Consider the following 25,244-nt stretch of genomic DNA (forward strand, 5'->3'; position numbering starts at 1 on the left):
AGGTTTGTCCTTTTCTTCTGCAAAGGAGAGACACAATGGCAACAATGTTACTACTTTTAATGATGTTTATAACAAAGTTACAGTAAGAGATTTTTCATATACATTTGTAAGTAAAAAAAAAAACGTAATCCCCCAAATACAGCAGACAAACAGGTCGACAAGATGGGACATAGCTAAACGACCACGGTCTCCCTACGTTGTTCCCGTGACAACAGTGTGGCGTGATAGTAGTTGATATAGCAGTAGTAAGCTAGTATACTGTTGAGTGGGTGTGTTCATCATCTATGTAGTCTGCCAAGTAGTGACATCACACCTTGCATTGCCACAACCATGGGTGTCACCACCTAGTGTTAGTGTGACAACTGCTACCTCACTAAACGAGACAGGAGGAAGTAGGGACCAGATTTGGAGTGGTGTACTGTAATCCGTTATGTTATCAGAAAAAATCTTGTAATCAGATTATACTTTTGAAAAACTAGATGAGTACTTCTTGGTTTACAAAAATGTTACATTGACACCTTTCTGTTTTATCAATTACATTAAATTAGGCATTGAAAAGCATTTACGTTTATTTCCCCTGAGCGAGTCTGACCACAAGTCAGAGACCACTATGACACAAATGTGTTTGGATCATTTTTGTCAACTTCTAATGCCTCTTAAGGGGAAAGTAATCTAAAAGTAATCAGATTGTTACTGAGTAATCTAAGTTAACTGTTTACAATTTCAGATAACTAGTAGCGGATTACATTTAGAAAGTAACCTACCCAACTGTGTGGGTGTTAGAAAAAGATATGCAGGACTACACGTTTTCTTTTTTTTGTTAAAAAAAAGTATTAAATCACAATACACAGGCAGTGAATCCTAAAACATACAAAAATACCTTACATTTGACCATCTACCAACAGTAAGATCATTCTGCATTGACATCCATACTGAATGAGAAAAAAAACAATTAAGCTCTTTTCAAAACACATTTTCTGCTTGAAGATATCTTCCCTGAAATGTACCATAATATACATTGCGCTTTGGATGCCAGTGCTTGGTTCTGTATCGGTCTACTACAGTATAAATCCGCTGTAGGGACGGGAGTAGAAAGGGAAGCGTGAAGAGAGTGGGAAAGACCGTCAGAGGTCGGGATTCAATCCGGTCCTAGGTTATAAAGGTATTACGTATTTTAAAGGCAATGTTCCCTGCTTTTGCAGAGGTCCCATTCACGATAAATGCTGCATATGTTCAGCTCAATCAGAAAGTGCCTTTAAAAGCCACAACGCCTATAACCCTGCGATCGATTGAATCCCAGCCAGAGTATTCTTTGGTATTTGTGTAGATGAAACATTTACTTTGGAATACAGCTGGAGGAAAATATCTGCCCTCTACTTGACGTAGCAACAAAACAAGCAGATGTTAAGGGGTGGGCAATCATTTAGACTCACATCGGGATTTCAAAATTCAGCGGAGGGCCGCACTTTTTTGGGGGCCGATTTGTTCGGGCAAAAGCAATTTGTGTGCCAGAAAAAGGGCAGTTATTTTAAAACGTAAAAGGTCCATTATAATTTAAAGTTGTAAACGTTAAGTTTCCTGGAGTGTTTTTTTCCTCTGGCCGTATGTTGCCGACCCCTGCATTACTTGGCGTACAAATAAAACTAAGACAATGTGTAAGAGATGTGATGACTAACTGCACAACATTCAGGTAAAGCGACTACAAAGGACAGCAGCACCACTGATCTAAGTGTGTGTGTGTGGTAGAGCGTTATGTCTTTGGTTTCTTTTGAGATGCTGCCTCCTGGTGTTGAATAGGTCCAACAGTCCCAGATGAACCCAGCACTAGACAGCCTGCCCCCCCCCCCCCCCCAAGACTGGAACCATCAGTTAGGATGTCAGTAAAGTTTTAAAAACAGGTTTTCTAACCTGCATTAACAAGCAGTAGTAGTCTGCAGATACCATATATCCCATCCATTAAGGCCACAAAATAAAACATTTTCTCCCTTGTGATGTAAACATAAAGGCATGAAAAGTACACATTGTGAAAACTTCTGGCTTTACATGTTTTTGATAAAACATCACACAACACAAAAGTAAAAAACAGAACGCAGTACATTTCCTTAGTTACAAGAGGGCCATAATGGAAACAAGCATTTGGACTTTGTGTTTATATCCTCAGTTTGGTATGTGTATCTGTTGCCAGGTCAAACAAAAAAAATCATGGATTTTAAAAGTTGTCAAATCAAATCATTAAACTGCAAGTCAACAGGCCAGAAACAGATCAGTCCACACCCTGTGGTTTACTTTGGTCCAGAGTCACACTTAAACATTTCTATCCTACAGAGGATGTTAAAGATAATGCACTACATTCAATTACAAGAACCTACTAGTTCAGATAGAAAACAGGAATATTTCATGTATATATATATTACTTGCATGTGAATATCGAGCGCTAGACGTAAAGTAAAAATGGCCCTCGGATACATATTTCAAAAACTTCTCAATATAGCAGAGCAAACCCACAACAAAAAGACTCAAGCAGAGATACAACTACATTTCCCATAAGGCTTTGCAGGAAACCCCCAGAACAAACACACACCACCAAGAAAAGAAGATCTACCCATCAAACCAGCTACAAAATGAGAACGCTAATGCTTTGGTATGTAGGATCAGACAAGAATAAAGTACCATTTGGGTGAATACATGACATAATAATAGCAGTAGTACTGGACACTGCAGTTACAGTGCATGTGGAGTCAGCTCATGTTGTGTATCAAGATATGATTCTCTGCTGTCGTCACCATTTCAAACGTACAGCAAAGCAACAAAAAGACAGGTCAACATATCTACATTCTTAGAATTTATGGTTTCAGTTTTGCTTGACTATATTGTTTTCTTGCTGCTGAGGTATTTCAATATATTATGTTGAGTCAGTACTGAATGCAGTACCCGGGGCTCTAGTGGCAGCATATTTGGTTTTACGAGAAAGAATAAGCTCAGAGAAGGCCAGACCTGGACAATCTCCTTTAACTTGTACATGCAGTGACTCACTGGGAAATGGCTGTCCTGAGAATTACTTCAAGATCATTACTCTTGTAAATACCTTCTTGAACTCATGTAATCCAAGGCAGATTCAGTATGGGCCATGCAACCCCACTATACTACTGACACCTTACCCTACCTTCTCCAGACACTCTTTTTGGTATGCTGCCTGTCTTCTATAGACCTCGGCATAAGGGAGGAGAATATCAGAGAGAAACATCTTTGTTAGTCTTTGGAAAGTCCCCTTCAAAATATTGCATTAATCTCTCCCGCTCTGGAGAGGTCCATTAGATAAATCCCTACGCTACATTACGCTAGGGTGATGATAATAGTGTACTAGACTTAGCTCTATAATATTTTTTGGTTGGATAAAAGGTTGGATAAAGGACATTCCAAGTTCTCTTGAAGTCCACTGTTTGTAACTCTTCCCAGAGACTGCAGTAAAGCTCTTCCATAGCAAGCCTGCACCCAGGCTCTCTCACGGCCTAGTGATTCTTTTTAAAGAGTTGGAACTATGTTGAAAAACATGTTAAAGCAACAAAACTTTTAATAAAAGTTTTGAAAAATGTACAAACGGCAAATATCAGAGCACACAACTAACCGCACAAAGAACATTTTAGGTCACATGGGAAAACAAGCAGAGAAATCTAATCTTTAGTTGTAAATCTGATGTCAACGGTCCAGGCCTGTACAACACGCCCTCAGGTAAAACTTAAAATTAGAGAACCTAACACACAGATCATCATGAGATCTCTCTAGAAGTTAAACCAAGTCAGTTTCATTCAATACTCAGCAAAATAAAATCAAACGCACATTTTTGGTTTTAGAAGCAGTTCTGAGGAAAAAGAGATTCTATTGCCAAATCTCAATCAATCTTTGAAAGGACCGTTAGGCCCCCTTGTGGCAGAGATAGGGAGGAAAACATCTTAAGAATATTTTTCCAACAACAACTTTTTGGTGGTAGCAAAAAGAACAAAGATTAAATAACGACCAATGAAGAGGAAGAAATGGGGAGCGACCCGCCCCGCGAGTTCATTCATTGGGCCTTAGAGGCTCTGACGATGGTGTTGACTGGTGTAGTTGCCGTGGTGATGGTGTTGGTGCCAGCGGTGAGTTGCAGGCTGAGGGCACTGGCAGGGATAAAGCTGACAGGGTTACTACCCAATAAGGACAGGCTCTGGGGGTTCAGGAAGAGTGGCGTGTTCACCATGCTAGGGGCGGAGCCAGACATGCTGGTGTTGGCAAATAGCAGGTTCCCATTCCCGTCCAGGGTGGTGATGGGGAAGGACCCGCTGGAGGCCAGAGCTGTGAGGAAGGAGGAAAAGGGAAGGTTAGACTAGCATAGTGACTGGGGATCATTTCTCCCTGATAAGACAAGAGAAAGCAAGGGTTCCACATCCCTTCTTGTAACCAAAACAACCCTATCAGAGCTCTAGTGACTTTTAAACAAGCCAGAAAAGACACATTAAATGCATATTTAAGTATGTATATAAAGGTGCATAGTAGCAGGGTGTACTTGCCACTCAACACACCTTGGATGGTGGCTAGTGCTCCTCCAAAACCTGCAGTAGTTAGGTTCAGTAAGGCCCCCCTGGAGGAGCAATGAGTCACTTATGTGATAATGGACAGCACATCTTTTTCACTTAGATACCGAGTGGAAACAGCACTTTGTGTCTGTGTGAGCCTCACCCTGTGTTGAACTGCGACGAGGGCATGAGACCCGGGCTGATTCCCGCCGCTGCAGCCGCCATTGCAGCCAGACCCCCGCCGTTGCTGTAGAGCATTTGCCCCGCCTGCGTCATGGTAACGGCTGGCTGTGACATGGTTGTCACGGAGGAGGAGGGTGTGAGGGACATAGAGGGGACTGTAGGGGTGCTGGAGATGACGGATGCTGTGTTGCCGGTGGCTGGCACCAGGGTCCTGTCTAGAACACAGGATGGTCAACATTACACCGTATAAATAATATACTATCAACATCAAATAAATAGCTACAGGACAAAAGACAAGTCTGCATCACCTTCAACGATGAGGGAAAAAAACTATCAATAGTTAGTCTGGATATTATTTTTGACGGCATATCGTATCGTTTTGATAATATATTTTTTGCGCTAGTTTGCTGTACCACCACTATTTTTCCTTCATAGCTTCAAATCAAATTTAGTTTGTCACATACACGTGTTTAATAGATGTTGTGAAATGCTTGTTCTCCATCTTCTATTTAAATAGGAAGCCAATTTGTTTTCAGCACTTAACGCAATACATATGCTATCGGCACCTAAGTATGGTGATAATATGGTATCGTGAGGTCCCTGGCAATTCCCACGATCTTAGTCTGGATAAACTAATGCGGAACTGCTACTACCCATCAGTGTTGGGGTTAGTTACTTGAAAAAGTAATATTACTCATTACATTTAACAAAAGTAACGGTTTATATTACTTTGCGTTACTTTCATGAAAAATATCTCAAAAGCTCAGTTTGACTGTGGGAGAGAGGAAGGCGAGCAGCTCGCTCTACTTACTACCTCGGCTTTGATCACTAGTTTCTCCTTTCATCCGTGGCGCTGCCTTCCTGTGTCAGTCTACAAGTGCTGCACTATACAGTATATGGGCTGCTTAATTAGCCATATATAATGTAAGCCAAACATCAGCTATCAGTTGTGGTTATAGCCTGCACGTATATGGACCCATAGAGATGCAGAGGACACACTTCCACTAGACGGTGAAGCCCTCTTTGGGCTTTGCCAAAACAGAAACTATCAATGAAAGATCAGACGAGTACACCCAAGACTAGAAAAATACACACGTACCTGTGAGGCTGAAGCTGGTGACAGGCAGAGAGGGGGTGACAGTCACAGTGGTCTGGGGTACAGTGTTCACCAGGCTGGCAGTAGTAGGGGACGAGAAGATGGACTTCTGGAAAGCTGAGCTGCTGGGAGGGTTGATCCTCTTCTCCTTCTGCCGGCGGTTACAGAACCACACCCGGATCACCTCCTTCTCCATGTTCAGCTGGTCTGCTATCAGGGAGATCTCGTCTGACGACGGCTTCTGGTTTTGCTGCAAGGGGACAAAGAGCACCAGATTCAGTGAGGGAAAGTAGACACCTAGTGCTGGCTGTGGTCTGTAGACACCCCGACTACAGTCAAACATCCCTTATTTGGGTCGAGCTCTTCTAAAAGGCATCTAAATCTCGTCTGAACAGGTACAATCCTCTTTGTTAGAACCAGGTCTTACCTGGAGGAAGCTCTTCTCCAGGGCCACACGGATGTTGGTGTCGATGCTGGTCCTCTTCTTGCGGCGCCGGCTATTGAGGTCAGACGCCAGGCTGGGTGACCCGTGACCAGAGCCCAGGGGACTGAGGCTGGGGCTGGACTCTGAGCTCACATTCTCTGCAGCCAGGGGGACAAGGAGAGTGGGTCAGAAAACACAGAGGGAGAAAAACTCACAGATACACTACCCAAATATAAAAATGTACACAATGACAGCATTTTAAAAAATGTAAATAACACACACACCTCCCTTATGAGGACCTACCTGCGTCGTTGAGCCACTTCTCCAGCAGCGGTTTCAGCTTACACATGTTCTTGAAGCTCAGGTTGAGTGCTTCAAAGCGGGAGATGGTGGTCTGGCTGAAGTCATTACCATACAGCTTCCCCATGGCCAGCCCCACGTCACCCTGGAGGGAGAAGAGAGGGGGCAGGGAAAGTAAGACTGACATCAACCAGGTTGGTAGTATATAGGGTGAGTTCCCTTCCTTAAAAACGTAGTTTGAAGCACTGAGTATTTAGGAAAAAAAGCTCAAGTACAATATAAATGCAATCCCTGGAACTCTTTCATATCTTGTTTCTATGGCAAAATAATGGAGGGAAGAAAATCAGTTTTGGATTAAATAATTTATCACAAACACAAAAAATAAAATTGAATCTATTATGAGCGTATTACAGCGGAAACCAGTCCAGAGTCCCTGGGCCATACCTGTGTAAAGCCCAGTCTGATCCTCCTCTGTTTGAAGGCCTTGGAGAAAATCTCCAGCTCCTCCAGATCATTGGCATCCTCCAGAGTGGGCGTGCCCAGACCCTTAGGGGGCGGGGTCTGGCTGTGGATGAGGAGCTGGCCAGGGGTGGCAGTTACGGTCCGCGTGGGAGCGGCCGGCTGTGTGCGATAGGAGAGAAAGATAGAGGGAGGAAGATTAGAGAGATGTGCATGGTCTGTGTTCCTGTCCTGAAACAACCCACAGCCACTAACAATTAGGCTATTGTGAAAAAGTGTGTTTCCCCTGACCTGTGGGGCAATTGTGATAGTTGGAGTCTGTAGGAGGTTGGCTTGGCTCTGAGGTAGTTGAGTGAGAAGATTTTGGGCTTGCAAAAGATCTGTCAAATGAGAGATGGTTTAGTGAAAGGTCCTGAAACATGAAACTACTTCAGGTGCTGGTGTATAGCTTACTATGATACTGAAACATACTGGGCTGTCCCTGTGGAGTCTGGGAGATGAAGAACTGAGGCTGTAGCTGGGTGGCCATGGAATGACCTGGCTGGACCAACACAAACTGCTGCAGGCCCTGCTGCTGGAGCTGAGAGAGAGAGAGAGAGAGAGAGAGAGAGAGAGAGAGAGAGGAGCCTGTGTTAGACAAGTATGAGTCACTGTGTGTGAGTGAGTATATAACACTACAGTAGATCTCTTACAGGAGTGATGTGTATAGGCTGGGACAGTGGTAGTTGGGTGGTGATGGGGGTGGCTGCGGAGGCAGAGATGGCGGCCCCCGTGGTGCTGCTGTTCTGGGCCTGGCTGGCGGAGTGCTGCTGAACGGCTGCTGCAAGGAGCTGGGCCTGAGCCTGCTGGAGAAACAGCTGCTGCTGCGCTGGAGACAAGGTCAACTACACAAACAAACACAAACAGGGAGAGAGACAAGAGAAGAGATTGAAGGAGAGAGTGTGTGTGTGAGTAAGAGAGATAAAAGGGGGCATGTACGTGTGTATCAGAGATTTAATCTGTGGCTTAAACCCTACTACTTTTAAATTATAAAAAGCCAGTGCGACCTATGGGGATATGACTGCAGAGAGAAGGTGGGAGTATTATAATCAAAGACTGGTTATGAGGCACATGTAAATTGGCATACATTTGCATATCCACCCCCACCTGTTTCTAAGCGACAGTTGGAGTGGGCTAATTAGCATGCAGCAGACAGCGCGCTGGTTTTTTGTTTCAGCGAGAGGAGGCATGCCAGGCAGCAGGCTGCTGTACTTCCATTTTAACGGCTAGTTCCAAGCTGGCGCCAGGGTAGCGGGCTAAAGGTGTCACCATGGCAACACTGGACGCAATGAATGGACCCCTTGAGTAGCCATGGGGACGGGATCTTATCCGTCTTGCCTTGGTGTTAGCATCACGTTGGCTATGGAGCTAACTGACTGATGGCGTGTAGAGTATTAGAGACTAAAAGTATGCAAATTAGCATTTCTGGCTTTTGTTAAAAAATAAGAAGAAGAATATGAGTAATGCGTGGGAGTGTGTGTGTGTTACCTGTTGCAGCAGAGCCTGTGACTGTGCGTTGGTGAGGGACATGACCGTCTGCTTCTGAGAGTCCCGGCCATTGGTCAGCACGCCTAGAGACGGGAGGTCAGTCAGAACAACACAGTCAAAATCCTCCAACATACATCTTTACATTGGACCAAATATACAGACTCAAAGTTGTTACTACTCTGTTACCACAGTACAGCACCGAGGACAACACCATCGAACCTCAAGTCAGTTCAGGACTACATTTTCTGTGATGGAAATTAAACAGGCCATAATATATAAAGACGGCCAAGCTCATTCCAAGAAACACATATTCCATGACATACTAAAGGCTCTAGCTGTAGTCAAAGAAAGGCTGTAGAGACTCACCTTTGACCATGTCCCCGTTCTCCATGGTGCTTTTACTGGACACTGACAGGTTGATTATCGCGTCTGAAACAGAGAGGAAAATAGAAGCTTGTAAACCAGACGGCTCGGAAACAGCACATGACAATTCAATTTATGCCTTCAGAAAACAAAAGAAAATGGCAAATTCAAAGGATCAACAAGTGTAGAATTCCACAAACCATCACAGGTGTTCTGGAATACTCTATTGTCATGACACGCGGTCCAATACCCATACTACTAGCATACCAATTGAATAGCACTGTATCCAAACCCAAAACATTGCTTCATTCAAGTGGTATGTGGTATGTTAGTGTGGATATTGGAACAGATCTCTCACACTGCTCTGCTCACCGGCTATTGCAGAGTCCACAGTCTGTGGCATCACCGGCGTGCCATCCAGGCCAGCTGGCACTGACCCCGCTCAGTTGGGCCCACTGACCAGGAGCAATCAGAACCCAGAAGACTGGCACAGCCAGGTGTGTTAAACAGGACACAACAGGAGGAGATCCGTCTAGTGTTCTCTCTCGCTCACTGTAACAACTAGCTGCTCGGCACACCGCCTCTCTCACTGTAACAACTAGCTGCTCGGCACACCGCCTCTCTCACTGTAACAACTAGCTGCTCAGCACACCGCCTCTCTCACTGTAACAACTAGCTGCTCAGCACACCGCCTCTCTCACTGTAACAACTAGCTGCTCAGCACACCGCCTCTCTCACTGTAACAACTAGCTGCTCAGCACACCGCCTATCTCACTGTAACAACTAGCTGCTCAGCACACCGCCTCTCTCACTGTAACAACTAGCTGCTCGGCACACCGCCTCTCTCACTGTAACAACTAGCTGCTCGGCACACCGCCTCTCTCACTGAAACAAATCAACAAGAGTGTGGCAAAACAGTATTCCTGTCTTTTTCTCCTCATTTTCTCTCTCGCTCTCTCCCTCCCTGTGGAATGGAACAGAAACAAAGAGTGCAGCTGGCAGCGTAGCGCCCATAACGAAGCAGCGTAATCAGTATTCAGCTGATTAGAGCCGTATGCAAATTCAGCCCCCCGTTTCTCATTAAGCCAAGGCGTGTGCTTTGAAGTTGCGGAGAGCAATTCATTTCACACAGAGCTCCGAAAGCTTTCTGCATAATTCAAAAAATCTCTATAAATATTTATTAGCTAATTTGCATATTAATTGGATAGCTTTTAAGGAGTACGTGGCATGTGCCAAATAAGTTCACTCTTGTGCGCACTCTCTCCCTCGCAACTCTTATAATTTGAGGGCGAGGGGGATAAATTACTTCCAAGCTGTAGGCCCCACTTTGCCATTTGAAAGCAAACTGATAGTAAACTTTGTTTCCAAATCCAAGACATGAAGGCGTGAGTGAGTGTAGGACTACGCAAACCCTTATCATGGCCTTCTCTTCAATGGCAAATCTCCAAAACAAAACATATGACATTGAATTTGTATACGAGACTGATGGCTGTAGGCCTACACTGAAAATGTTTGAGCTTCAGCAGACAGTTGTGGATAAGAGCCTTGAGTTCCATAAACCTAATTGGCACACAATGCATTATGCAAATCATTCAATTAATAGAATTTCAGATTAGCAATGAATTATGCTTTCATGTTATTGAAAGCCCAAATGCATAATGCAAAGTAGATAAGGGAGAGAGAGCGCACAGGAGAGAGGGGGCAGAGAGAGGAGATGGCAGAGAAAATGAAAATTCAGCGTATTCAAATAACAGACATCCAAAATATGCAAAACATCGATCATATTCTGTCAAATTGGAGCTGAAAAATACTGCATAAGATTCCTCCTGACCATTGGAGGCCTTGACCGCAGGGCTTTACGACACTGTAACATTCTATCAGAAGTCGTTTACCTTCAGGTAGACGACTACAGGACTAGACGGTAGTAAAAGGAAAAATGTGAAAGGAATAGGCTAAGTCAAAAATGTGATTGTTTTCAAAGAGACTAACTGATGGATAGCCTATGTGAGGAGTAGTTACATGAGATCCACAGAAGACCTTGTTCTTCCATCAACCTCTAGTACTACTAGTACACCGTGGGGTGGCTAAGGAGGGGTCTCTTTACCCAACTGTGTCACATTTACTCTTCAGAAAACATAGGCTGAGCTAGTACAACTATAAAAGTTATTCCACTGGCATGCCTAGCGGGGAAGACACAAACAATGACAAACTTGGCCATTTCAATTTCAGTCTGCTTTCACTAGCAAACAGAACAAACCAGTTGGGAACAGTAGCCCTCTTTGCACAAAAAGTATTCAACCTGATAGCTAGTCTGTGACCTTGGCCTGGAACAGGTACTTACTTGCCTGTAACCAGAGTTACAAACGTGGTGGCAAACTCCACTCCAAGCTGTTTAACATTTTATCAAAAAGTTTTCATTCAAATGTCGAAGAGAAGTTAGGAGAACTACGCAATAAAGATGTCAACGTTTCCATGGATTTTTTTGGTTTTCGTCGGTGCGATCTCATTGATACAGTACCCATAACGTTGACTGTGTTCATTGCTACAGTCAAGTTACTGTAGCCAGCTAGTAATGAAAATAAGTGATCTCCTCCTAGCGGTAACCCCCCCACTGCATTGCAAATAATAGATTTACTATTATTAGATTTACTGCAATTGTTGTATCAAATCCTCGCTAGATTCTTTCAAATTAATTCTAAACATACTTCTGAGATAAATGAATATGCAAAATGTAGCTAGCTGCTAGTTAGCTAGTGTTACTTCGTGCTATTTGCTAGCTAGTGTCCATGCAAGCGAAGCTAGCTCGTTAACTATTGCCTTTTTTTCTGTAGCTATGTTCCATTACAATTTTTATTAAAGGAGTTAAATAGCTAGAGCAAACAACTCAACAGCGTTGCCGATTACAGATAAAATATGTTAAATCGCTGTGACTTTTGGCTATGAATATGGAACGCGCACCACACAAAGGAGGGAATGTCTTCTCCTCGAACGACAACAACAATCCTGGTCAGCTTTTTTCCTCCTACACGCGCCGGGTAAGATTGTAAACTAGAGCAACCATATGGTGCTGGTCTTTTCGTTTATTTGTCACGGAGTCAGACCTAATAAAATATAATCTGCAAATGAATATGTAAAATGTAGTAATGATTACCTGGTCCTGAACTTTCATATTGGCTCATTACTCCTCCGTCAGCCATATTGAATATTTAAAACAAATGCATTCAGTCAACTATAGAAGCCCTCCCACCCAGGTCGTCACTATTTGACCACGCTAGAACCGACGGAAGTAGGCCTACAGCGCTTCAAAAACCTCAAACACGATTTTAAACACTTAGACCCGACTAACCACATAATCCTACAATTAGTTTTAGAACAGATATCGTCTGTTCTAGCTCAGTTCTGCATATACTTTTAAAAAAACTTTTGCCCGTCTAGCATGTTCATCTAGTCACTAGCCTAACACTCACCTGGCATCAATTGAGACAATAACACCACTACAAATAAACCATGGCAGAGAGTAGTAATGACATGTTTTTCTTTCGCAAAGTGGAATAGTAGCATTGACTATGTTATTTGCGCGCGTGTATGTCTTCTGGCTTGAACTGTGCGAGTGCATACAGTACATGCCCATACTTGTAGGGCTAGACATACGCTCAATAGGATATTGACTGCCGTGTCAAAGTGTAGTCTTCTATCCATAATATAACAAGTAGATAGTATGTATGGGGTAAAATATTGTGATAAAAAGCACCCAGTTCAGTAGAGATGAATATGTTGAGTTCCCCTTACAATGTTAAGTGCTATGCGATTTGATTATCATACTTCCTTTTATTCTGTCTTCTATTCTTCTAACTCTGTCTCATGTTTTCGTTAAAGATGTGATCAACTAGAATCCAGGTCAGTGTCCTTAGGCATGAGGAATGAGATAAAAAATAAAATAAAACAACCAGATAATTGCTTTAACATTTATTGCAATTATAAATGCTTTGAAATGGATCGCGTTTGTGCTCCAAAAATTGTACAGCATAAATATTTTGTCTTGAACAGTAATCTAGTTTAGATTGTTTTGTAGGTTAGTTGTTGCATTTTACAATCAATGCAACAAACAGCAGACGTGTGTTACTCTACTTGCACTGCACAAGCAATGCAGTTAGGCTGAGGCAATATTTAAATATTCATATTTTGCGTCCATTTGATTATAAAATTGACTATGAGAAATAAACTCGTTTGAGTTTAGAAAGCAAAGTGCACATTTTCCCTTTTCCATTATAATAAAGCTTAGATATTTGATTTAGATGAGTATTTACATGTCAGAATGATCTATAACAACTACCTATATAATTATAAAGGTCACCCCACTTCTGAAAATAAAAAGACCACAAGCGATGTTCTAAGAAAGGCGGCTTGTGTAGCAAGTGTGCAATTTTAATTTATTAGCTGAAGAAACATATTAACATTGGATTGAGTTTCTTTCCTACTGTAAGTGTGACACTGTCTTTGATTGGTTAAGAGTCACTGCTTCTGTAACCATTTGACTTGGATTCTTGTTGTGCCCTCCAAGCTGCAACGATGTCATCGTCCTGCATTTCTGCCTCAGCCCGAGCCCGAGACCTCTGCCTAAGATCGCTGAGGAATCTGTCGACATCTTCTTCCTCTTCCTTTTCTTCCTTCCTTTCTATCCTCCCCTCCGTCTCCCCTCCACTCTCATATTGTGAGTGATGAGTAAACTTCCTCTTCGATGTATAACTCTCCTCATCTTCCTCCTCTTCCTCAGTGGCTGTGTAGGATCTTCTAGTCCTGTAGCTGCTGGAATCCACGCTGTTGGAAGAGAATTTGCCAAGTACACGTGACTCTGTGTCTGCCTGGAATCTGGAGCGATATCTGGATGCGACTTCATACTCCTCCTCTTCGTCTTCCTCCTCAGACGAGTCCCTCTGACCCCCGAAGTTATACACGGAGGCAGATGGCCCTGGATCAGTCTCGTCTTCTGCACTATAGGACGCTGGTTTCCTTGAAGGAGGCATGACGTTGGTTAGCCAATCATCAACACTGGTGTTCTTTTCTTTCTCCAGAGCGGTGGAGAGATTTAGGCAGCCCGAAAGGCCATAGCTTCGCGTAGGTGCTTTCTTTTTCTCTGGTGCAGGTGGGAGAGACGTCTTTATCTTTCCTGTTAAATAGTCATCCTCCTTCTCTTCCTCCTCTTCGCCCTCGTCCTTGGGCTTCTTCTTCTTGTAGAGTGTGCTGCGCTTGTTATCTTCGACAATCTTCTTCACCCCGTAGCAGGCCATCTTGTTCCTCATCTCCGACTGCATCTGCTTGTCCATGGAGTCCAGCTTCTGTAGGTTGACCTGGTCCGCAAAAAGGCTGTAGAGGGGCACGCTGGTGGTGGTGATCTTGCTCCTGCGGGAGCCCAGACCGGAGATGCTGGAGAGATTACTGGTAGAAGAAGCAGCACTTCTACCAGAGAGCACAGACTCGGCCCTGCCAGCACTGACACCGTGATGAGCCAGCGAGCTCGAATAGGACGCTCCACTCAGCATAGAAGCCTTGTCATCGTCCAAGCCACGTCTTGCTGGCCCTAACACACTAGATGTCCCACCGAAACTTAGCACCGATCCAGCCTGGGACGGGGGGAGGCTCATCTCACGCTCCTTCTGGATGAGGGTCTCGGACACCACATTGGCGATCCAGTTCTGAATGCTGGACAGGTCGACCATGGGCTCCCCACCAGGTCCCTGCATTGTGGGCACAGGGATCATGGGGACTTGGGGAATGCCCTGTGGAATTCCTGAGCCCATAGAGGCCTGAGATCTGGTGCTGCGGGCTTGGGATACAGAAGACCTGCCACTCAGCATGGACATGTTGTCATCATTGGCAACACGTCCGGCTTGTGAGCCGTCAGGCTGGGCGAAGAAGGCAGAGAGCGGCAGGGTGCTTCCGCTCATGGAGCTCTCCGTCTCCCAGCCACACATGGACTGACTCTCCTCCAGTGTCTTCCGCGAGCGCTCCAGGAGCTCCTCCCGCCTCTGTCTCCTCTTGGCTGTGGCCGAGTCCTCGCCACGGCTCATCTCCACAATGTCATCTTTTGTTGCCTTGTTGTCCTCTCCAAGCCGCTTTGCCTGTTTCATCTTCCAGGTCTGGTAGGCTGTCAGGTTGACGTCCTCCAGTGCCGGAGTGTGGGCCTCAGCATCGCCATCTCCCTGCTCCCCACTGCCCCATACACCCCCGGCTCTTTTCTCCCCATCCCTCCCTTCATCATTCTTATTCCAGCCAAACTGGATCCTCTTCACCCTCCAGCGCTCCAGGGGAGTTAGGTTCTCCTTGTTCCTCTTGCAGAAGTTGTACATGGAGCTGGTGTCAGAGAGCACGCTCTCCACGTCGTCCTTGATTGTCTGCTTCTTATTTTGTATCCCCTCCATCGCCGTGCTCTCACTGTTGTTGTCGTCGTCCTTCTTGCGGTAGCGCGCTGCCGCCTGCTCCTCGATCTCCTTCAGACGCTGCTTCCACAGGTCAGAGTAGCTGCTGCAACTGGCCGTGGACACTGACTCTGAGGGGGAGTGCCGCGGGCGCCGCTTCAGGCGCTCTTTCATGGCCTGGACGTCCTCACTGGTCACGCTCTCCAGGTCTTCTGTTGCCCCAGGACCCTGCATGCCCCCCAGGAGAGACTCCTCGTCCCCAGCCTCGCTCATCAGCTGTTGCTCCCACCACTCTTCGCTCTGGTACTTCTCATTCCTCCTCTGCCACTCGCGGATCATGCTCATGCCATCTTCATCCCCATCCTCTGCATCCTCCCCACCGTCGCCAGCGTCTTTTCCAGGCAGGGCCAGGCCCTCTGTTGTCTCTGCCCGTTCCAGGCCCATCCGCAGCCCTCCAAAAACACCGTCCCTGAGGGCGGCGGCTGCCGCAGACGAGGCCACGCTACTCATCACGCTTTGGCTGTCCTCCTCCTCCTCCATCATGATGGAGTGGGCCTTCACGCCCATCATGCTCTCTTCGTCGTCAAACAGGTGGGCGCGAGTGTGGGCGTCGATGACGGAGCATTGGCTGAGGGTGTCGTCATCATCGTCATCACGCTCCTCTAGTAGCGTCTCGTTAAGCTGACGCAGCTGTTTTAGGAAGCCCTCGTTGGGGTTGATGGGTCGCTTCTTCCTCAGAGTGGTCAGTGCCTCCATGATGGTCATGTGTTGGAAAATCATGAGGTAGGCAGCCACCAGCACAGCGGAGCGGCTCTCGCCCATCATAGAGGACACCAGGACCTTACCTGCAGGAGAAGAAGACAAAAACACACTTCCCATTGGTTACACTTGACATAAGAAATAACTATTTTTCAGTGTTTACATGTAGTTAATTAAAGATACATTTGCAACGTAAGGGATAAGCAAATGACAATACTGATTTCATGAATCTGAAAGTATCAGGTACCAGTTTGATGATAACAGCTGTAGCTGTAGGAGGCTAATACATTTTATGTGCAGGTAGAGCCAGCATGACGTCTGCTCTGCAAGGACACTCTATAACCAGCAGAGGGCTGTATTCCCTTCCAGTTGTGACTGTATCACTCCTAAACACTGTACCCCCCCCCCCCAGGTATAAACTCTGACATCATAACCCATGATATGATAACCCCCAAGGTGCCAGGTTTGAAATGTGATACGTTGCCTACTCCCTCCCTGTAGCGGAAAGGACCGCGAGGCCCCGCAGACCCAAACCTATGACATGAATACTAGTTACTCCTGCCTGACATTTAACCTGATTCTTAACAAATAAGTGTTTATTTAACTCAAGCGGTCAGTGGATCTAATCTATTTGGGGTTTAATTAGAGTTGGGGGGGGGGGGGGGGGGGTTGAAAAGCTTTAGAAGATGATTCACCTGCCTAAACAGAGTCCAGATATAGCTAGGCTATCCCTGTCCATTGGCTCTGAGTGACCTCCCTAAAATAAGACTGACGGCCACCCCTGGTTATGATGAGTAATTAGGAGTAGTCTATAGATTAGTCTAGAATCTAGATGGAACTCCAAGTAGTCTCTGGATTGGTCTAGAGATTGAATTCCAAGCCTCATCATCACTGAGTCCAGTTAAGCCAAAGCAAACAATACAGAGATTGGTTCTACTATGTCCAGGTTAGCCCAGACTCAAGGTCCATGGAAATGGGAGAAAAACACGAGATCACACAAGAAGACGTTATGAACGTCGTATCCATTAAATATCCTGGTAATAGCTCTCCCTCGCTGTCTGGTAGGATAGGTGGAAGTTTCACCATATTACTTTCATCAATCAAATCCAGGTAGATCTACAAATGCATAGGCTGTAGGGTCTGAGGTGACCCACCACATTGAGAATTGGGCCTTGATCCACCAATAAGAACACACAAAAGAACACTGACTCACCCTTGTGTGTCAACAGGGCCTCATCCAGGAACTCAGCGCAGGTTCTGAAGTGAGGGGAGATGTCAGACTCTGCAAAGTCATCTACCTCGATACCCATGTAGCCGATGTTCATGCCAGCGTAGAAGGCCTCCCCTGTGTAGACCCCGGTACCGTGGGCAGCGTTCAGGATGTGGGTGATACCCATGCGCTTCAGACGAGCTTTATTGACAGCCACAGATCTGCAAAACAGAGGAAGGAACAAGCAACGCTGTTGTTGTTGTGGTCATAGAGTCACGGTTATGAAATGGCTGGTAAGGACATGGAGTATCCATGACAAGTACACTGACCCGAAATAGACTCGTTTACAAAGTATTATAAACTGGGTGGTTCGAGGGATGAATGCTGACTGGCTGACTGGCTGACAGCCGTGGTATATCAGATCGTATAACACGGGTACGACAAAACATGTCTTTTTACTGCTCTAATTACGTTGATAACCAGTTTATAATAGCAATAAGGCACCTCTGGGATTTGTAGTATATAGCCAATATACCACGGCTAAGGGCTGTATCCAGGCACTCTGCGTTGTGTTGTGCATAAGAACAGCCCCTAACCATGGTATATTGACCATATACCACACCCACTCGGGCCTTGTTGCTTAATTATACCATAGGAGGTGAACAGCTATCTATCTGTCATTCTATTGACACTCAGTGAAGTTGTCTATGGTGAAAGTGAGGTGGGGGTAAATCTGTCTGGAATGATGTTCCATGAGCTATGCATATAACGCTGTATTTTGAAGGGCGGAGCATGTGTGTGTGTGTGTGTGTGTGTGTGCTTGTGTGTGATGCGTGTATGGGGATATGTAATGCATACAGTAACTTCCACAGCACAGTGAGTGACTCACTTCTCAGCGATGAATATGTTGTTCCACACCTCGTCCACGGGGTTGTTGGGGGCCTCCAGGCGGTCCTGTACCATGGCCCGCTGGATGTCCATCACACAGGGGGTGTTATAGGGGCTGCGGTCATCGATCATGTCCTTCACCCGGTTGTAGAGGTCCTCCACCATCAGCTGTTCCGCTGTCTCCAACATGCTGTCTGGGGTACTCTCTGTCCTGATACCCCGTTTTGGGAGCTCTGAGGAAAGGAAAGAGCAGACTATTCAGATACACACACACACACACACACACACACACACACACACACACCCTACTGCCTAATCCACAATATTACATAATTCATTGCATCTAAACGTGTAAGTAGGCTACAGACAGTGGCTAGATTGAAGGAAATAACTTTGTGCTGCAAAACTCCCCACCCTCTGTGTCAGTCTTTACAAACCATACCAGGAGTATGTCACATTTGCAGACAGCATCCGTTAAGGATAGACAGCTGCTGCAGGGACACACTGTTAGAAAGCAAAGTAACCTATTCAAAGTTAGTTAGGAGCATAATTGTGGTGTGTTGGCGAACGCATTACCCCAATCAGACAGTCTAGCTATGGATAATGGCTTGGACGTCCCTAGCTGGATATTGCCATAATGAACACATTGTATTCTCAGGTAAGAGACAGAGGTGATTACTCTAATGCTACAGTATAATCAAATCAAACTTTATTTGTCACATGCACCAAATACAACAAGTGTAGACTTTACCATGAAATGCTTACTTACAAGCCCTTAAAACCTCATAAGGATCCGCCCCTTTTTTAAAAACATTTTTGTCTAAAATGACATAACCAAATCTAAATGCCTGTAGCTGAGGCCCTGAAGCAAGGATAGGGCTATTCTTGATATCATTTGAAAGGAAACACTTTGAAGTTTGTGGAAATGTGAAAGGAGTGTAGGAGAATATAACACATTAGATCTGGTAATGCAAGAGAAAGGCAATAATGTATTATTCCAGCACAGGTTCCATTTAGATTTTGGCCACTAGATGACAGCAGTGTATGTGCAAAGTTTTAGACTGATCCAATGAACCATTGAATTTCTGTTCAAAATGTTGAATGAAAACTGCCCAAATGTGCCTAATTTGTTTATTAATAACTTTTCAAGTTCAAAACTGTGCACTCTACTCAAACAATAGCATGGTATTCTTTCACTGTAATTGCTACTGTAAATTGGACAGTGCAGTTAGATTAACAAGAATTTAAGCTCTCTGCCAATATCAGATATGTCTATGTCCTGAGAAACTTTCTTGCTACTTACAACCTCATGCTAATCGCATTAGCCTATGTTAGCTCAAACGTCCCATGTGGGACCCACTGATCCAAAAGTGCAGTTCAAGAAGAGTTAAGAAAATATTTTCCAAATAAACTAAAGTAAAAATGTTTTTTAAAGTAACACAATAAAATAACAATAACGAGGCTATATACAGGGGGTACCGAGTCAGTGTGCAGGGGTACAGGTTAGTTGACGTAATTTGTACATGTAGGTAGGGGTGAAGTGACTATGCATAGATAATAAACAGCGAGTAGCAGCAGTGTACAAAACAAATGGAGGGGGGGGGGGGGGGGTCAATGTAATAGTCCTGTGGCCATTTGATTAATTGTTCAGCAGTCTTATGGCTTGGTGGTAGAAGCTATTAAGACTTGGTGCTCCGGTACTGCTTGCCGTGCTGCTAGTCTATGACTTGGGTGACTGGAGTCTGACAATTGTATGGGCTTTCCTCTGACACCGCCTATTGGATAATAGAGCATTGATTATTTAACTGCTTTTTAAGCTAAATTGGCCATTCGGGGACAAACCACAGCTTTATCTCTATGGGACAAATACAATATGTATGTGGAGCCAGGCACACGCAATGTGCTTGGCACCAGTACAGTATTTTTTTTAACTAGGCAAGTCAGTTAAGAGCAAATTCTTATTTACAATGACAGCCTACCAGGGAACAGGGGGTTATTTTTACCTTGTCAGCTCTGGGATTTGATCCAGCAACCTTTCGGTTACTGGCCCAACACTCTAACCACTAGGCTGCCCCAAGCTGATCTGTATAAGGTGAACCTGCAAACAGGACTAGTGGTGGCTGTTTTTCCCCGGCTTTCTTTGTGGTTCCACCCTTCAACTTTCTTTAACCTATCGAGAGCTTGGGACTATAAGGTTCTATCTGTATTTTAGTCAACATGTAGTTATTGAAACAGCCTTGTTCTGTTCAATGTTCTCTACCTATACAGTAGTCTAAATACCTACATTCATGTTAAGTTCAAAAGAATACAAGATAAAAGTAGTTCAAACTACTCATTCAAACCAATGAGGGTTCAGAACTTCAAAGCCAATTATCTCAGAATCATCTTTTTCTAGATAGAACCTTATAGTCACAAGCACTCACTTTGTCGACAGCCATGCTTCTCTAGGTGAACAGCATTTATAAAATTGTATTCTGCCAATATGAAAGCTTTCATTTAGATGTTTTAAATCATAATGTTCAGATCCACTCACAAGGCAAAAAAACAGCATGTGAGTTATGTGTGGTTGGTGGAATGAATCTGTGTCTCACCCTCGTTGATGATTTGTTTGGCAGCTATAGCTGAGGACAGGTGAATGGGCTCCATATAGATGCTCTCGGCATCCGACCCTGATATCACGGAGAATCTGGACTCAGAGATCACGGAGAAACTGCAAAAGTATAGAGACATAGTCATAATCATATGAATATAATTACTAAGCAAACCGGGGGGGGGTGTGATTGATTTAGCCTGACATGCAGGGTGGGTGGAGTTGGCACTTTTGGGACATTTAAACAGCTTGGAAAATTCCAGAAAATTATGTCATGGCTTTAGATGCTTCTGACAGGCTAACTGACATCATTTGAGTCATTGGGAGGTGTACCTGTGGATATATTTCAAGGCCTACCTTCAAACTCAGTGCCTCTTCACTTGACATCATGGGAAAATCAAAAGGAATCAGCCAAGACCTCAGAAATAAATTGTAGACCTCCACATGTCTCGTTCACCCTTGAGAGCAATTTCCAAACGCCTGAAGGTACCACATTCATCTGTACAAACAATAGTACGCAAGTATAAACACCATTGGACCACACAGCCGCCATACCGCTCAGGAAGGAGACGCGTTCTGTCTCCTAGAGATGAACGTACTTTGGTGCGAAAAGTGCAAATCAATCCCAGAACAACAGCAAAGGACCCTGTGAAGATGCTGGAGGAAACAGGTACATAAATATCTATATCCACAGTAAAACGAGTCCTATATAGACAAAACCTGAAAGGCCGCTCAACAAGGAAGAAACCACCTGCCAAAACCATCATAAAAAAGACAGACTATGGTTTGCAACTGCACATGGGGACAAAGATCATACTTTTTGGAGAAATGTCCTCTGGTCTGATGAAACAAAAATAGAACTGTTTGGCTATAATGACCATCGTTATGTTTGGAAGAAAAAGGGGGACGCTTGCAAGCCGAAGAACACCATCCCAACCGTGAAGCATGGGGGTGGCAGCATCATGTTGTGGAGGTGCTTTGCTGCAGGAGGGCCTGGCGCACTTCCCAAAATAGATGGCATCATGAGGAAGGAAATTTATGTGGATATATTGAAGCAACATCTCAAGACATCAGTCAGGACGTTAAAGCTTGGTCGCAAATGGGTCTTCCTGTAAGGGGCGTGTGACTGGCTGCAGGGAAGTCAGGCGCAGGAGAGCAGAACTGGGTAATAACCGGAGCAGTTTAATAAGCAAAACCAATGGTACCCAGAACAAGTAAAGTACCCAGTATGGTTCTCAATCAGGGACAGCTGTCTATCTTTGTCTCTGATTGGGAACCATACTTAGGTACCCTTTTTCCCACCTGTGTTTGTGGGAAGTTAACTTTGTTAATGGCACACAGCCTGAAGCTTCACGGTTTGTTTTGTATTGTTTATTGTTTTGTTTGGCGTCATTTCGAATAAAAGAGAAAATGTACGCTCACCACGCTGCACCTTGGTCCAGTTCCTTCAACAGCCGTGACAGCCCTGGGTGGGTCATTTCCCATTACAGAACTACAAGAACAGTGGGTCTCCATGTATGCTTACCTGCTGGGGGAGGGACAGCGGAGATAGTGGGACTGAATAGATTTGACCTTAGTCGCCTCCTTTTCTCTCTCTCCATCAGGCACCGTCTGATCGCCCTCGCTCGGTGACGCCATGGCAACGCAATCCTTCCTTTCTTGTCTTCAAGGATGTGGGAAACAGAAATTCCTCTGATTCACAGAGGAAATTCATTGGTGAAACAAGCTCAGATTAGAATTCAAGGAATGTACTAATGGACAAAACACAAACTATTGCAGACACAAATACACACAGAATATGGTTGATAGTTACTGTGTTTTCACTGGATTCCCAAACACAATTATGTGTTATGAAAGCAGACATTACTCTTTCAAAAAAAATCTAGTTCTTGATCCTGGAAAGATGTTCCAGGAAACCTGAATGTCTCTGTCATTACTATAACATTAAGGAAACCTGAATGTCTCTGTCATTACCATAACATTAAAGCCTGAATGTCTCTATCATTACCATAACCCTAACCCTAACCTGAATGTCTCTGTCATTACCATAACATTAAGTGCTAACCTGAATGTCTCTATCATTACCATAACATTAAGTGCTAACCTGAATGTCTCTATCATTACCATAACATTAAGTGCTAACCTGAATGTCTCTGTCATTACCATAACATTAAGTGCTAACCTGAATGTCTCTATCATTACCATAACCCTAACCCTAACCTGAATGTCTCTATCATTACCATAACATTAAGTGCTAACCTGAATGTCTCTGTCATTACCATAACATTAAGTGCTAACCTGAATGTCTCTGTCATTACCATAACCCTAACCCTAACCTGAATGTCTCTATCATTACCATAACCCTAACCCTAACCTGAATGTCTCTATCATTACCATAACCCTAACCCTAACCTGAATGTCTCTATCATTACCATAACCCTAACCCTAACCTGAATGTCTCTGTCATTACCATAACCCTAACCCTAACCTGAATGTCTCTGTCATTACCATAACCCTAACCCTAACCTGAATGTCTCTGTCATTACCATAACCCTAACCCTAACCTGAATGTCTCTGTCATTACCATAACCCTAACCCTAACCTTGCCTCATAAGAAGTGCATCATTCTAACAGATTGCTATTTCTTCACAGCCACATAAACATCTAAAACACACAGCCTCCATTTGTGGATCATGACAGACTAGAGAGATGAAAAGGGCTGTATCAACTGTTCATCACATAAACCCAATAAATATGATGAGGTACGTATGCTTCATCACTCTTAACCCTACTGATAGTCAACAGGCAGTCACTTACTGTCACATCTGAAAAACTGCAATCATCTGAGATTATACTGAAAGCATGAATATGTGTATGTGTTTTGTGTGTGTGTGTGTATGTCAGCCTGAGTATTTATTTTTAGCAACAAGGACAGCTGCACAGAGCCTTCAGGCCCAGTGGTGTGACAGAGCAGTGAAAAGAGGGTGAAGATACCACAGTTCTGTCCCGTAACCACCCCTCCCCCCACAAAGGTGAACCTAACCTCAGACGTTGTCTCTTACCTGAGCTGGTTATAGCTGTGGTCCGCCTTTCACTGTTGGGACGTTGGGACTGTGGGATTGTAGGGGGCCGAGAGAGAGACCTAAACCAAACTTATAAGAGAGTCCCCAACCCTATCTGCCACCCCCTCCCCCACCCTTACCCCTTTGTGGACACTCCCCCTGACACCTTACACCCCTGTGACATCACCACAGCTTCTCTCAGAGGAACATTATTAATCCTGTGAGCCTGGGGTCCAGCCAAGTCCAGATACAAAGGTGCAGCAATTGGTTAAACACACACAAATATCTGTTTATTTAGATGGACAATGGATGCACTTCTGATTCGTCTTATAAATCTGTTATTATGTGTGTGTGTGTGTGTGTGTGTGTGTGTGTGTGTGTGTGTGTGTGTGTGTGTGTGTGTGTGTGTGTGTTTGATTGTCATTCTATTTAGGGGGTCTGCAGTCTGTGTTATCTCCAGCTGACAATGTGTCTGGCTCTAAATATATATATATATAGAGAGAATGCAGGCTAGTCACTGGGTCGGGCTCTTACACCTACCTAAGGACACACAGAGACACACACTGAGACACACACATAGACACACACACACACACTGAGACACACCAGGACACGCACACACACACACACACACACACACAGAGATACACACAGAAACACACACACACAGAGACACTAACACACACCAAGACACACACACATACAGTACCAGTCAAAGGTTTGGACACACCTACTCATTCAAGGGTTTTTCTTTATTTTTACTATTGTAGAATGATAGTGAAGAAATCAAAACTATGAAATAACACATTTGGAATCATGTCGTATCCAAAAAAAGTGTTAAAAGAATCAAAATATATTCTATATTTGAGATTCTTCAAAGTAGCCACCCTTTGCCTTGATGACAACTTTGCACATTCTTGGCATTCTCTCAACCAGCTTCACCTGGAATGATTTTCCAACAGTCTTAAATTTTTTTTTATATACTTTGTTTTTATTGTAGGAACACAACGGAAGTACAAATAAAGTAAAACAAAAGAACAACAAAAAGGATCTGGCAGTTACAGTGCACGTCATACCTTCATCATATTAGTTACATTGACATCTTTGAATGTTTTGAACTTTTTCATGTACGAAACACATTTTCCCAGTATTCCTGACCTCTCTCCTCTTGTGTTCAAAGGTCATACGCTCCATGTGGTGTATTTCTTCTACAAAGTCTATCCATTGTGTCACTGTGGGAGGGTCTTTTTGTAGCCATTTAGTAGTGATAGGCTTTTTACTGGCTGCCAGTAGGACCTTCAAGAGGTACTTTTCTCTATTGTTTAAGTTATCAGGTATTTCACCCAAGTACAAAGAAATGAATGTTTGTTCTATGTCAAATCCCATTATTTTTTCCAATGATAGATCTTATTTCTCC

General features: G+C 44.2%; 2 protein-coding genes across 7 annotated transcripts; both read right to left on the minus strand.

Annotated features, from left to right (window-relative positions):
• Positions 1–40: 40 nt before the first annotated feature.
• Positions 41–12,204, minus strand: LOC110495512 (POU domain, class 2, transcription factor 1). Of its 5 annotated transcripts, none has more exons than XM_036951330.1 (13): positions 12,054–12,204; positions 8,906–8,968; positions 8,540–8,622; positions 7,705–7,896; positions 7,484–7,592; positions 7,304–7,392; positions 6,998–7,174; positions 6,557–6,698; positions 6,257–6,411; positions 5,833–6,079; positions 4,714–4,948; positions 4,545–4,615; positions 41–4,329 (listed from the first exon to the last, which is right to left on the minus strand). In XM_036951330.1, the coding sequence occupies exons 1-13, from the start codon at positions 12,097–12,099 to the stop codon at positions 4,061–4,063; spliced, it is 1,878 nt and encodes a 625-aa protein (XP_036807225.1). In that variant the 5' UTR covers positions 12,100–12,204; the 3' UTR covers positions 41–4,060. The 5 variants fall into 5 exon arrangements, with proteins under 5 accessions (XP_036807225.1, XP_036807223.1, XP_036807222.1 ...); XM_036951328.1 differs by having other exon boundaries at positions 4,557–4,615; positions 7,466–7,592; XM_036951327.1 differs by having other exon boundaries at positions 7,466–7,592.
• A 1,064-nt stretch (positions 12,205–13,268) lies between these two features.
• LOC110519411 (inactive dual specificity phosphatase 27) lies at positions 13,269–23,980 on the minus strand. 2 transcript variants are annotated; one of them, XM_036951307.1, is made up of 6 exons: positions 23,828–23,980; positions 22,291–22,457; positions 20,767–20,885; positions 18,177–18,408; positions 17,291–17,508; positions 13,269–16,163 (listed from the first exon to the last, which is right to left on the minus strand). In XM_036951307.1, exons 2-6 carry the CDS (start codon positions 22,401–22,403, stop codon positions 13,408–13,410), a joined length of 3,438 nt encoding a protein of 1,145 aa, XP_036807202.1. In that variant the 5' UTR covers positions 22,404–22,457; positions 23,828–23,980; the 3' UTR covers positions 13,269–13,407. The 2 variants fall into 2 exon arrangements, with proteins under 2 accessions (XP_036807202.1, XP_036807203.1); XM_036951308.1 differs by having other exon boundaries at positions 22,291–22,428; positions 23,828–23,957.
• Between the last annotated feature and the right edge of the window lie 1,264 nt (positions 23,981–25,244).

This window comes from Oncorhynchus mykiss, chromosome 18, assembly GCF_013265735.2.
Source record: "Oncorhynchus mykiss isolate Arlee chromosome 18, USDA_OmykA_1.1, whole genome shotgun sequence".
Lineage (NCBI taxonomy): Eukaryota > Metazoa > Chordata > Actinopteri > Salmoniformes > Salmonidae > Oncorhynchus > Oncorhynchus mykiss.